Below are 15,717 nucleotides of genomic sequence, written 5' to 3' on the forward strand. Positions count from 1 at the left end.
TATTCCAGATAGCTGGAATGACTTACAACAGCAAAGTGCACTACAAACAACTTAATTGCATTACATAGTACTTATAAAATTATTATAATAATTTATATTGTATAGTAGGAAATAGCCTTCTCAAAATCTAAACCCATCAATACCAACCACTAGCAAAACTGGAAGCTTCCACTACAATGAACAGCAGGGGCTGAAGCCCTTGAGACCACAGAGATGAAGTCTTCAATCAATGCCAGCACTGTTTCCATCATGTCCCATGAACATGTAAGGAGAAATATGTGAACAGCTCATAAATCCCAAAGCAAAGAACAAGAGGCTACTTCAAATGAATTTCAACAATTTGCGTAAATTATTTCAAAATAATTTTTTTTCAAAAGTATTTGAAAGCATCTGTTTTCATACAGACCTGTCATATAAACCAAGGCTGAAGAAACTTGAAAAATGAAAAGAAACTGAGAAAGAGAGCAACAAACTTTTTATTCTGTCAGTTCCTCTTTTCACCTGTACACTAGGACAAATAAAAACACTAAGCCGTGTAAATCTGGTTGGTTTTGTCGTCGTTGATTACATAGATTTTTTTTTTTTTTTTTTTACAAATTCATCCATTAAATTGAATCCTAAAAGTACAAACCATGATGCAGCATCTGTTGTCTCAGAATATGGAAGTTACTGTATCTGGCAGGAGATGTTTAAACGATCACATTCACATAGCCAGATCGGTAAAGGCCATTCAATTACAAGTAAACACAGAGTCTAACAAACACTTAACAGCAACTTGGGTCAGTAGAACAGTACTATGAACTGCATATTTACAGAAAAATTTGCACATAATCCAGAGATAATTTTAAATCAACCTTTCTGTTGTTACAACATAATCCACCCTTCAAACTTCTACCATGCTGCTTTAACAATGTTTGAGTACCTTGGAGATTCAAAGGCACGTAGCACTTCCGATACTTCCACAAATTCATTCTTCAGGAACATATCATAAAAGAACCAGGTTTTTTAAGAACTTTGGACTGCAAAATTTCTCAATAAAGTCTGGTGCTCTTTTAAACATTGCATGCCAACAAGTAACCATGTTTGCAAATACTTTTTCAGGCATCCAATTTTCAAATTCCATGGTGACATCTAACATCATTACAACTAAGAAGGAGGAAGACAAATGAGCCACCACCCCTTTTCCAATGTTGTGTGCAAAAAATCAGTATTAATTCAGTCCAACTATACTTTTAAATCAAAGCTCTTGAAAAAGTCAGTATACATCTTATATGACAAGTTTTACTAACCATACAGTACATCAGCATTTCCTTTGAAAAGCTTAGACCTTGCTAAGCAGTTTTAACGTAAGCAATTATATAATGCTATCTGCATACAGAAATACACTACATTCACATAGGAAACCTTAAATTTCTCCAATAAACAGTCATGTCAAAATCTACAGTTTACAGAAAATACAAAGTTTTAACAAAAGCAAAAAGGTTTGTTGTGATTCAGTAAAACCTGCCTTCTAACATGAATAGATTGAATTCATAAAGACAGTAAGGTTGAGACAAATTAATTATTTCCTAGAAGCTCAAAATGACACAAAGTTTCTAACTATGAAATGGCATGCAAACATACTGATTTGTTGTTGGTTATTTCTCTCTCACTTACAGAAGATTTAGTAGATCAGAGTAAAGCAGGTACTTTTACATGTTATACAATGACCTCTCCCTCACACTAAAAATGTCACATACAGAAAATTTTCTCAGGTGTCTTTGACACAAAAGCTGCTTCTGTAAATTTGAATATTATGCCCTTCAGATCCTCATGACCAGTGCAACAATTAAACAGCTTTCAGAAAGCTTAACAATATCTAAATTTGCCAATTTTCCTTTACAGAAAATATATACAAGTTTATAAATTCATGGCAAGGGCATTACAACTATATTAATGTCAAATCATTAACTGGATTGAAAAGATACTTGCATTCTTGTGAAGACCCTATGGCTGCTGCCCATTCAATAGTTCTATCAAGGCACTGTACAGTCATTAAATCTCTAGTATTCTCCAAGATGTGCTGAAGAATATTGTGAATGTGTTTAAGTTGTTAAAAAGCCCTGAGTCAGAACTTGCGTATTTACCACAGGCTTAGCTATAAAAATGGCACATACTAAAGCTTCTGCAGACAACAGTTTAGCTTTGTCAACACAAACAAAGTATAAAATGCACAAAGACAACAGTATGAATTCCAGCAACTAATGCACAGGTATACAATGTACTTTGTGGCAAATCACACACTATTTTACTAAATTTACACAGTCATTTTATAAAATAAAAAAACCTCTGCAATGTATATTCAGACAACAAAACTGATGAAGCAAAAGAAAACTGATGCATTCCTCACCCTTTCCCAAAGACATCAAACAGCTAGAGAAGAATTCAGCACTTTGACAAAAAAGGAGGTAGCACTGCTAAAGGTTAGACTGTAGTGTTGTTGGGGTTTGGTTTTTTAAGTGAAAACTTGACCCATGCAGCACAAAAAACAGGATAGGCTCTTCGGTTCACCAGCTGCTACTGGAAGAGTAAAATTAAATTTCTGACAATTAGTTTTGTAGAGGAAGCTCAGATCACTAGCTGAAAGTAGCTTCTTCAAACAAATTCATGTTTACATTAACTGCAATTAATACTGCTAAAGATAATTACACATACCTTCATCTCTAGAAAATATCTACACAATAAGTACTTAATTATTTTTAAAAGACCACTTCAGGTCTTTAAAAGAAGCTAAAATACCAATGATAAGATTATGCTAACAAGGCACAAGTACTTGTGCAAATCTGCTATATCCTCACCCAGTCCAAGTTAAGAACGCCACCTTCTAATCAAACTTTCACATTTACAAAGGAACTTGTTTATTATCCCACCAGTGTAGTTTTTATTATCCACTTCAGGAAAAAGGGATTTCTCCAAACCCCAATGCACACAGTAATCCAACAAATGGAAAGTAGGCAATAGCAGCCCAGATTTTGACAAGTGCCATATAAGCTTGGGCCACAGTAAGAGATGATACAAGTTTTGAGGGGAAAAAAAAATAGTCAAAGGTAGTTATGCAAAAGTTAACAATCTACAACTATTAAGTTTATTCTGTTAACCTCTTAGGTTGCCTTTACACTTTAAATCACTGCATAGTGATATGACTGTTTATGTCCCTTAATGAATGGAAAAGAAAGTATTTTACTTAAACATCTGAGCATACCTCACACTGAACAATATATATTTTTAGGTGTCTTGTTACTTGTTTCAAGTAACAAACGGAGATATTGTATTCCATTTAATTTCAAAATTGTTATTAAATGCTGGGGAATAGACATAACAAACCCTACAACCCTTACATCCTACGATTTTAAAATAAATTAAGAGATAAATGCCTAACTGATTTTTCTAATTTTCACTTTGCTCAGGTGAAATTTAGACTTCAATATTTTACTGAAGACAGATGCAGAGTGGTATTTCCTTAACTCTACTACTTGTTATGATACCCTTTGGCTTTCAAGTGAACTTCTCATCCTTCAAAAATGTGCTATCCAATTAAACATTCGCACTCTGTGCACAGCGCACAGATAACCACAAAGTAAGACAAAATAAAAGTGAATGAGCTTACTGGGATCCTCAACAACACTAGCTCATCTTCTACATCTGAATGAAAAGAGTGTCTGAATATAAATATTTATTTCCACAAATGATACCAGACTTGCAAGCATTTTTCCTCATTAAGTTTTTTGAAAGGCAAACTGTATCGCCATCTCCAGACAAGACACAGCTCTTCCTCCTGTCAATAAGAGACCTATAGAAATAATTTAAGCATCTTGGTTAGCTTTCCTAGTTTTTCCAATTCAGTTGTTTTTCTTGGCACCAAAATAGTTGTTTTTCTGTATCACCATCAAGCTGACACAGTTCAGTTTCAAGTGGCGCACAACACTGCTGAATGAGTCCAATCACAAACTCCTATGCAGTCACAGTCCTCTGCTGTGAGTGCAGTATAGGACACTAAAGCTGCTCCTACAGCAATACCTTCAGTCACTGTCTCCATTTCCATAGGACTGTGATGGTATTCAAGCACTGAGGGTGTTAAACAGTAACCTACATCTTACATCCAGTTTCCTACCCAGGATGCCTCAGATCTGTTCTAACTCAGCTGAATATTCAACTGATGCTAAGCTGGAATACTTTCAAGTAATTCTGCCTTGTTGTAGCAACAAAGAATCAGTCAAATGCAAACTGCTATACTGAGGTTTCAGTTTTGAGTTGCGTTATCAAGAAGAGATCCACCCTGCATCTGCACAGCCAAGTTTGCAGAGGTTCCCTTAAAGAATTAAGAGGACAAAATATGTCTGCCAGAGACAGAGGAAATCAAGGTACAAATCTGATGCACGACAGGCTAAAACTCAGAATGGATCATCAAAGGGCACATCCTATTATAGAAGTATTTCCAGCGGAAGCCTGACAAGAAACTGAAGCCCACTATAGAAAGTTCAGCTGTAAAACATGCTCCCCCCCCACCCAAAAAAAAAACCCAAACAACAAAAAAACCAAACCAAAAACCTTAGTAATGAGCATATTGTCCAAATGAAAACTGCAATGAACACTCAGATGCACGCAGAGTTCAAGTGGAGATACCAAAATGCTGAACTGAAAAAAGGCCTCACATCAAAAATTTTCCAAAACCTTGAAATTTTGATATTTTAGAATAGGAATCAAGAAGCAAAAAAAGCGAAGCCTGCTTCATTTGGTCAAGAATACAGATGAAGATTATCTGAGAACAGATAACCACTAGTACACAAAATAAACCAGACTACTATAGTGACTCCAGATTGTGATTGTGTCCAATGAAAGAACACTGAAAATAATGAGGAACATTTGGAATGCAGGATGAGGATTAAAGATGGCTATTGTAAGGCTGTGTATTACAACACCTCATGGTGTTAAAAGCCCCTCTACATACACTTTTCCAATATATCACTGGACTTGTTTCCTGGAAAACTTTATTCAGTGTTTAAATCTTATTGCTTAAAGGTTTGTCTATCTTTACAGTTTATTAGTAACAGTCTTCTGAGACATTTGCCAACATTTGCACAGTTCAGGCATATCAATATAAGTTTCAGAAGACAGATTGATTTATCTGCAAAGACCACAATTATAACATTATCCTTACTTGGATCTTTCCCTGAACTATTCTTTTGTCCACGTTTTAGACATATGCAATGAGAATTCAATGATAAATTCATCTTAGCTGCAAGTAAGGCACCTAAGTGACTCCAGCATGGATTTCTTTAATGCTTTGCAAGAGCACATCCAAATGAAGTCTGCACAATGCAATGGCTACATGAACTATGCACTCAGAAGACTGTCCAATCACTTAGGAGCAAGCTAATTTCTAAATTAATTAGTAATTAACTTATTTGTAATTAATTACTAATTAATTAGTAATTAATTTAGTAATCAACAAATCTAATTTCTAAATTAAAATTAAAATTAAAAATCGGCTAATTTTTCAAGCAGATTCGTTTTAGCTACAAGAGATCCTTAAATCAGTGTATTTTCTATCACCAAAAAGGATGAAAGGATATATTTGTTTTCAAAATGTTAATAGTCCGCAGTCTCTAACAGTAGCATTTTGGGGGTCAGGAGGAACAGCTCTTTATCATGACAGGGACAAAAAATTCCACCAAAATTCAGCTGAACTGGGCACAGCTCACAAAATTCACTGTTTTGTCAGCAATATCTTCATTTGCAGTATTATTCAGTAATGCTCACAGATAATTCTGGTGCTAACACCCCACTTAGATGAATAATCAATATTAAATATTGTCTTTTGCTGTTGACACTGTTTGCCTGGAGACAATAAAACTCTCTTTAAAAAAGAGGAAATTTTGCAAAATCTTTTTTCCAAATTCAAAGACCCACAATTTTTAAACGGCTCTGCATGTATGTGTTTCTACACAATGGATCAAATTCACTCATCTAAAAGGGATAACTGACCCACAGCTCAAATGTTCTCCTTTCCACTCAAGCTAAAAGCAATTCCATACAAAGTCACGTAATTAGCAGAATTATGAAGCTCGCTATTGAAGTTATTTAGCTTGAACCTGTTAGCTAAAAGTGCAGTTTTGGAAACATAATGCTTCTAAAACAGATTTTTCTTTTTATTGTTTCCTACACAGCCCATCTTCAGAACAAAGGGCATGATGAAGTCAGAATTACCCTACCATTGCATTCTGTGGCATGATCTTATGGGAATAGTATATCTATTATTACTGCATATAGATTTTGTATTGATTTTTCATGACTGTGTATTTCAAGACAGAAATTCATTGTGAATCAGAACTGTCACAGGAAATGTCACTCTCTAGAAAAGCACAAAGCAAAAAAACCCCAAAAAACCTAAATATTTATGTTTGGTAGTAACTGACAATATAAAAAAAATTCCCTTACATCACTTGACATCTGATACATACATGATACACATGAACAAAAACAAAAGAAGATTGTCCCTTTAAGGGGAAGAAGACAGAAACAAAATGAAAAAAAGGACTGCTTTAAATTAGCATCAGGCTTAGATGTTTTTTAAGAGTAACGCTACAAGCTGACTGTTCAAATACTGTTTTGTTTGGCGTGTCCACAGTCTTTAAACAATTACTATGTAACAAACCTGTGCTACAGTATTAGAAATGTTTTCATCAGAACCCTTTGCTACCTTTCAAACTAACAGAGGTTTAAACTCATCACCACGTCCTTGCTCTTTCACAAGCTAGTAAAAAACCCCAGCCCTTGTTTAGTACAAAAGGATCCTCCGTTCAATTGCCTTGCGGCATATGGGGCACTCGCTCATTCGGTCTCCACAGAGCTGACACGTCCCGTGGCCACACAGAAAGATCATGTTCTTCAGGCGGTCCAAACAGACAGGACACATCGTCTGGAAAAGATTTTGACAGGTTATGTTGTCAGTGGTAGTAGTTATGCAGTAGTGAATATGCAACATCTCAACTGCTGAACAAATATGTCATCCTAAGCACAGCAGATAATTGCCATAGCCACTAAGCTAAATTGTGGGGTGTTTTTTAAATCCCATTTTTATTCCACATGGATTTACAATATATGGGCTTTTCCTACTCCATGATGACGCAAAGAACTACCTAGTTTTTTCCCTAAATATGATTTCTTCAATTAAGGCAACCCAAGTAGTAGGCTGATATAATATTTTCAATATAATTATGCAAGTTTGCAACATTGAAACACTCTTCAGAAACATTATCCTTTATATCATATAATCTTCCAGGGAACAAAACAAACAGCTTGATGTATGCAATGCTTGGGTAATGATTTACAAATTTCTTCTCAGGCTAGCTAGCCATTCATATACTTACCTGTAAACATCAAGCACTCAACACCCACAGAAGGAAGAAAAATGTTGCATAATCAATATGATATGTAAAATTTAGAACTTTGTGGAAGTTATCTGGATTTTCAACCAAAAGAAGACTTCAAGTTTCAAATGAAGAACAGTTTATGAAATCTGTAACCTTCATTCATAACAGCAGCACAGCAAACTTTTAAAATCAGTTTTAATTGCTGAACGTGAAGTGATAGTCAATGCCCAAAGTTCTTCAACAGCAAAATTCATTTTGCACCAATGACTAAGGAACAATGTCCTTCACCTTTTGTCATGTGCAGAAATTGAAGTTTTCATAAGGCATGTTCCTTCACCATAAACATATTGCAGCCATATTAGGATTTCATTTATAACAGTTTATCAATTGTTAGTAAATGAATAGATGCTTCAACAGATGAAAATTGTTAAGACCATTCTATAGATCAAATCAAATCTAAGATGTCCTCTTATCTGAAATTTATTACATATCTAACAATTATAAATATTGATCTCATACATAACATGAAATACTTGACATATTGATCTCATACATAACATGAAATATGAGACGAGGCTCGAATTTCAAATACAAATTAATTTTATCACCATCTTGCACCTGTGACTTGCTTCTGTGTTCATCATTGGGGCTTCACTTCAATTTGTTAATTGCAAGAGAGAATCCATACCAAGGTACCCTATTCAGAAAAACCCTAAAGCACATTTTCTAGGAAATTAATAGGTATTACTTCCTAGGGGTAGATAGGTTAACTGAAGACCAAAAAAATTTGCCAATATTCTGCTTAAGAGTTTAAATCGGCATGGAATCTGGCCAAATCACTATTTTAATCTTCAGGATCCTAGTATACTGGGCTAGCAGGAAAATAAAACTTCCAAGAAAAACCTTAAGTCATTTTATACTTTAAAAAAGCCCTGAAGGAGGATGTGATTTGCCAGAATTTCCACAGTACTGTAACAAACCAAAAATTTTACAGAAGACTGACTGTCAATCAGTCTTGCTCATTTTTTGCATTCACAAAAAGTCATCATCTTCACACCCTACACATCAATGGGACCTTTAGAGTATTCTTCCTTGAGTAACTCACAAACTTAAGGTATCAGTGAAGCAGCTATTTCCAGTGCAATGAATACACAGCTGTGTGACAAGTGTCTATAACCTGGCAGTGCTGGTGTGATGACCTTTCACAAAGCAAACACTCATCTTTGGGAAAATCCCCAATGTGTAGCCTTTATTCTATATTTTGGCTAATTAATGCCTCTTGTGTCTAAATATAATATCAGAATTACTGAAGGGTCTGTTTCTCTCCAAATGCTACACCACCATTTAAAAATTAAAATATCCATTAAGGGACAGAGAAATAATAAAAAAATAAAATCTGTTGAAACACCATTACTTTGACCTGTTTAATTTAGTAAAGGACAGAAATCCCAACATTTTCATTTTATAGATATGCAGTATCAGAAAATTGTCCTATTTCTCCTGCTCAATACAGTATATAAAATATGTTAGCTGTTTAATTTCTTAAGTTACTTCACACAGCAGGAGGACTCAGCTGGAAGAATAACAAGCTTCCTGTTTGCTACACAGTTCTCTTCTGACAGGCTTTTCCCAATTAGTTCAGCAGTTTCCCAGTGGGATACAAGCCCATGTAACTGAGTTTTATCCAGCTCTGAAGGAGAATTCCTTATTTAACCACCATCTTACATGTATTTTCACAGTGAAAGAAAGTTCACTGCAAGCCTTATGCCCCTTCTGGGCAGCTGAAAATAAGGACTGAAAAATAAGTATCTGTAGCTCTTGTACTATACTGTTAGAACATCCTCTGTATGAAATGCCACTTTTTATCTGCCTGCAACATCTGACTCCCATCTTTTAAAGGAACACAAACAGTATAAAAAGGCACTATGCCTGTTTTATATGAGAATTACTTCTTCAGGTAAGTCCTCTGGGAAAGTGCCCACTGCATCTTAAGTATAATTTGGTTTGCGACTCAAATAATTTTTTGTCACTAACAAGGCATTTGCTTTAAGTATCAATTCCTCACTATTAAAAACAATTTTTACAACAATATACAGGTGTACAGCGACAAAATAAATTTATTTTTTAAGGAAGAAGAAGGTGATGTAAGTATGGTGAAGGAACATACGTAAGATATTAGATGGATGATGATGATTAGGTATGAAATGGAGTGAAGGTATTGCAATTACAGTCAAAAGGGTTCACATTCAGGGAATCCCTGAAGAATGGTGTGGTCATCAGATGTGGGAGATTCTGTTGACATCAGCATCACTTCTGCTTGGCACCAGAAATAGTTTTAAAAGCTTGCTGCACTAACATATTAGATTATCATTGAAGGTATGGGTTGAAACAAAGGCTTATACCTGCTGAAAGAGAACAAATTAATTTTAAGTAGAAAAATATCAATTGAACACAAAGACTGAACTGTTACAGCACACATCAAAATAGTACACAATTATAGTGGTATGCTGGGCTTAAATTAACTTCAAGCACAAATTTAAAAGATAAGATGATCAATTTTAATCAAATCTGACTTGCCACTCACAAGTATGATACAACTTGCCCTGTCACAAGACTAAGCACAAAAGACACTGAAGAAAACACAAGAGCCTCGAGCCAAGAGGCACACAAGGAATGACCAGAACCATCTCCTTCGAGTCAGAGGCATTGAACAATTCTGGCTGCTAGCTAGCAAAATCCCAAAGGTTAGATAAAATCAGAGAGAATAAAATAGCACCTAAGGAAAACTGACAAAAAAACCCCTGAGAACACATCAAACAAGAAGAAAAACTGTAACAATGTAGTTTTCTTTTTATGTGCCTACACATAAGAATATCAGCATATCCAAACAGAACTCTGATCTTCTATAACTCCTAAAGTACCCCAAAAAAATGTATCTGAAGAAAACAGATTACTTGCATTTAAGCACGCATCTGGCATCTTTTGCATGTGTCACTTCAAATGTCAAAAGAATAACATTATTCTTTCCATTCAATGCTAAAAAGTACAGCAGAAGCTATGTAGTGGATGCAAGCCACTAGAGATGACAGTAACATCTGGAGTCTCCAGGTAAGACAGACATGCACTTTCAAATTACAATTTTCCATCTTGCATGTTCTTTACAGATAAAAACTACACAGGAAACTGTTTTTGAATTTCTATTACTGGGATGCTGGCCCAGTCACCATATGACAGGAAGAGCTTATCACAGACATTCAGTTGAGCACATCAGCTCTCAAGTTTAAGTCATTTAGAAACACAGGCCCTAAAACCAGCAATCTAAATGTTCTAGCCCAGGCTTTCATGCATATGGACAGCTGAATCCAACAATGACCAGGGCTAGATGTGATGCTGCCATCACTGAAGTATTATGGACTGCTGTAAGCCTACTAGAGGAAAAGGCAAGCTAGAACACCTCAGTTTCCTGTATCCATGAATCCAATTGTGTTACACACATGGAAACAAAAAGTCACATTATCAGGGTTGTGAGAGAGTAACCTCATTCAGTAGTCAGATGCCTCCAGATCCTTTGCTGCTGAAAGATCTGCAAACACTACACCTAATTACAAAGATAAACCTTAACAATTAAATTCCAAATATTTGAATTCCATCTACAATATTTTCAAAGTTTTAACCGTGCAGCCACACAGTTTTTTGAAGAGTGTATTCACTATACCCTTCATAAGACAGACAACTATCAGCTATTGTGCCAAGGCAGTTACTGAACAGACAAGCCAAGATTAAGGTAGATACAGCATGGTGAAGACGATCTACTTTTATCACTGTTCTGTGAAAACAGCTTCTGCTGTACCCACACATTCAGGTCAGCTTAACAGTAAGAGAATGTACTGACTGGGAAGAGCATCCTTTTTCAGTCACATCAACACACATGCTCTAATTGATGGATTATCAAACATGGCCACTCGATTTTTTCTTTTAACCCCGTACACAGAGGACATACAAGCTACATTCCACAAAAAATATTGGTCTTTTAACTACAGTTTAAAACCTCAGGCACTTCAACATGTCATTTTGCTTTAAATAATAGAAGATGCATTGGCTTTTTCAATCAAGTGGCTCTTGCACTTAATGTTTATTACAATTCTTATCCAGCACTTTTACCTGTTCCTTGATGTCTTGCAACTGTTGCTGCAGCTTTTGTACATCTGCATTGACATTAGTGTTGTCTTTGTCCTTCTGCAAAACTGGAATGTTTCCACTTGCTGTAACATTAAAAGAAAATAAAGATACGTGATTATGCAGCAATCTAATGAACCAGGAATAATTATTTCCAGTGTCACAGCTACAATTTTTCAATTATCTGAAAAAAATATTAGTCAACCATCTTTGATAATCTAATTAAATTCACTACACCCTCATTACAGCTCAACAAAGAATTTCTTTGAGTTTAGTAGCAACATTTCTTTGACAAGTATTTCCATAATAATGATGCTTGTAGTCCCTTAATGTTCTCAGAACTCTTGTCAGTGAAGTTCCTGACATAAATATTTTTTGCATACATGTAAGAAAAAAAAGCCAAATTCCTTCACATTGAAATGACTTTTTTATCTACAGAGATGATTCCATTCGGTGTTCAAAATTGCCCAAGTGCCTTGGAAGTAGTTCATTTAAAATTTGAACAAGCTCAGATTAATATTCCTGTATTTGACTGATGTGGGAAGCAATATTACTACATCAAAGAAAAATAGTCAAGTGTTGAATTTCCAGTGTGAGTATTAAAAACCTGATTTTAATGACTACTTTTATATTTATCTATTTCAGAACATGACAATATTAATATTCAATTCTCAAATTCAACTGAAATACTGTGTACCAAATATACACACACAGAGCAAATACAAATAATTCATGGAAATTACTCAAATAAGTCACAAGAAGTTTAATAATTAGTCAAGGAGGAGATGTAAAACTAGACATTCTCTCAGGAAAGCTGCTTGTACCTAGATACAAAATACTTACCATGACTTCAGAGTACCAGAGTTAAAAAAAATATGTATTTGCTCATTTGCACAATCACAGAAAATCTTCAGCTTTTACTTCTAAGGGTATTAGTAAGTGGCCAAGTCATCACACATTTTGGATTCTACTCCAAATGCCAGAAGCAACTCTCCAGTGTAATTAATGACCAGTGGTGTTACCACATTTGTTGCTGCTGCTGATTCAGAAAGTAGTGCAAACAGCAAAGGATACCTGGGTTAGCACTGTTTTCATCAAACTTTTCTTCAGATAGGAGAGAAATATTTAGATCATTTAAGAAAATGAGAGTAGGTTGGCAGAGGAACATGAAAGAGTATGGGCTCTGGAGTCACTCACAAATATCATCACTGGTATCTTCTGTACCTTTCCCTCCGCAGCACATTATGAAAGGCACTCTTCGCTCAACCACTGCCCGACACTGTACACATTTCTTCATCAAGCTTGCACAATCTGAGAGAACAGAGAAATAAATAAACTCTGAATCTTCCCACTTTATTTTTCTTTTCTGCTGTCCATGGGTTTGTTTATTCAGAGTACCTATACAGCAATAACTTAACAGATACTTATAATACAAAGAACTACATGAGTTTATCTTCACATAATTTTCTGCAAATCACACCTAAACAATGTCCTGCTTGGGATTCAAAGTAAATCTATTCTCTATCTCCTTTTAAGATATTTCAAATTAACAAACAGAGGAACAAATGGTTCCTCTTTCTCCATATGGATGTCTAGTCCACAAGAATTACAGAAGTTAAAAGACAATCACACATTTGAGACCAGAACTTCCAAGAATGTCCCAGCTATCTGCTTTTTTCTTTAGAACAAAGGATCCTCACTGTCCTAATGCTCCAGGGGCAAAGAGATGCAGCTCTTTACCCTTAAGAGTAAATCTACATCTTTTGATATAATCCTAGAAAGGGGGCTGTAATTTTTCAACTAAAGGCAAGTTATTGTCTTATAAATGCTACAAGGTTACTGTGAATCAAGAGAGTGGGTCCTACAAAACACACAAACTTGAAGACTCTCTCATCCTGCTTGAACAAGATGGCCAGAAAAAAATCTGGAAAGAAAAAAATCAACAACTGTTAAACCTTCTGCTGTCCTTGTTACAGCTTAGACTTGGTAAACATGTACTGCGCTGCTGAAATCCTTCACCACAGTAATCAATCTTTTTGTTGTCTTCTTTCCTGGGAAACGATTCAAAAAAACTTCTCTCATCATCTTTCAACTGCAGACAGTGAAAGAGTCCAGATCAGGCTAACTATAGTGAGTGGTTTGATGTCAGCTGCCTCAGCCAGAACAGAGGATGAAACCAGACTTCTTTAGCAAGTCCAAGTAAGCAGTTACTCATAGGAACGATTACTTTCCCTCTTGTGTAGATCCTCATCAATAAGGACTGATCTTCTCTACAGAAATGACCCTTCAACAAAACCCTGAAATGTCTGGAGACAAGGTGATAGCTCCATTCTCATCCACATATACTCAAAACCAAAAAATTTCAAGGCTTGCCTACCTATTTTACCATTACACAAGATAAAACAAACCATAACTGGTGCTCTTTGCAAAGATATATGATGTGACTTTTGGAGCAAAATACAACCCTTGTGCAAATCTGTAGATCAGTAATGAAGCATACTAAGTATTTATTGATGATATTTTTTTAAAACACCATTTGCATATCTGAATGCCTTGAAAAAGCTGCAACAAAACAACAAAATTAATTCTAATTACTACCAAGTATTAATGATCTACAGTAGGCTTCTATAATGTGAGAAAGCCTACTCAGTTAAATAATTCAGATAAAAGAGCACACGCTTTCTAAATATTTTAAAATCTCCACTTTGTCCTCCAATTATCAGCATGACAAATAATGCCAAAATTCTGAAAATCACACCAGACTACCAAGTAAATCAAACCTGAAATCAGATTACTGATTTCAAATTACAAATCAAAATTGTCACTGTTAAGACGGACACATGACACACACACACACTTGCTAATGGTTTTAGCAGTCTGATGAAAAAACATTCTGTTTCACAATTACTTCCAAAAAAGGTTTTGTAAAGTTACTTACTCTCACAGGCACACATATGACCACAAGGCTGGAAGAGCACTGCTGCCTTTTTGTCTGAACATACGACACATTCTTCAATCTGTAAAGACAACACACACAGACATGAGCAAAGAGCATCTCTGGATCTCTACATTAATTTGCAAGGCACATGGGCTTCAAGAATCTCCTTCTAGTAGGATTTTTAACTAATTCAGCATCTCAAAATGAAACTTAAATGAGTTATCACACTAACTCCTAAGAACAGATATTTGCTGGCAATTTTTACACATTCAGTACAATGACAGGCAAAGAGAAGCATTTAGGACACCATAAATTTATTTTTCTTTTCTCCTTTATTCCATTGCAGATACTTAAATCAGGGTTGATCAGTCTGAAGAAGAGAGTCTCCAGGAAGATGTTATTACAGCCTTTCTGTACTCAGAGGGGACTTATAAGAAAGATGGGAACAAATATTTTTGCTGGTCCTGTTGCAGTAGTACAGGGAGTAATAGTTTTAGACTAAAAGAAAGTCAGTTTGGTAAAAGAAAGATTTTTTATGATAAGAGTCATGAAACACTGGAATGGGTTACCCAGAGTGGTGGTAGATGATCCACCCCTGGAAACGATCACAGTCAGGCTGGACAGGGCTCTGAGCAACATGATCTCGTTGAAGATGTCCCTGCTCATTGCATGGTATTAGATGTCAGTCATGCTACTGATTTTAAAGGCCCTTTCCAACATTCTATGATACTAAGAAATTCACTTAAAAGGTACTTTTACAGAAATATTTTAATATTCTGGGTCAGGGTTTCTCAAGTCCCTTTGCGTGAGAGCTCTATATAGGGTAGAATCATCAAATGGTTTGGGTTGGAAAGGACCTTAGAGATCCTCCAGTTCCAACCCTTGCCATGAGCAGGGACACCTTCTATTAGATGAGTTTACTCAGGGCCCCATCCAACCTGGCCTTGAACACTGCCAGGGATGGGCATATACAGTATGATCATAGACACCACATACAATTCCATTTATACTGGCCTGGACCACCTCTTCCACTTCATAGAACTGTTCTCCTGATTAATTAACTTCTTGGCCTTGCAGATACTACTCTAAGTTTTTATACAGACAAGTATAAGGGAAGTATTGACCAGATATTCCAATCTCTCAAACTAACTGAGCAAAAGAAATCAAAGGAAGGCTATCCACAAAGCTTAG

General features: G+C 35.6%; 1 protein-coding gene across 5 annotated transcripts in view; it reads right to left on the reverse strand.

Annotated features, from left to right (window-relative positions):
• Positions 1 to 453: 453 nt before the first annotated feature.
• The window catches only part of MIB1 (MIB E3 ubiquitin protein ligase 1), a 78,255-nt gene continuing 62,991 nt past the window's right edge, over positions 454 to 15,717 (reverse strand). For 2 of the 5 annotated variants that reach the window (XM_039730134.1, XM_039730132.1), the window contains exons 18-21: positions 14,527 to 14,605; positions 12,786 to 12,899; positions 11,574 to 11,674; positions 454 to 6,958 (exon numbers count right to left, since the gene is read on the reverse strand). In XM_039730134.1, coding sequence (XP_039586068.1) covers positions 6,818 to 6,958; positions 11,574 to 11,674; positions 12,786 to 12,899; positions 14,527 to 14,605 — 435 coding nt within the window. In that variant the 3' untranslated portion in view covers positions 454 to 6,817. The other 3 variants (XM_039730133.1, XM_039730136.1, XM_039730135.1) reach the window with 3 other exon arrangements.

Source organism: Passer montanus, unplaced genomic scaffold (genome assembly GCF_014805655.1).
Source record: "Passer montanus isolate IOZ18808 unplaced genomic scaffold, ASM1480565v1 scaffold70, whole genome shotgun sequence".
NCBI classification, from domain to species: domain Eukaryota; kingdom Metazoa; phylum Chordata; class Aves; order Passeriformes; family Passeridae; genus Passer; species Passer montanus.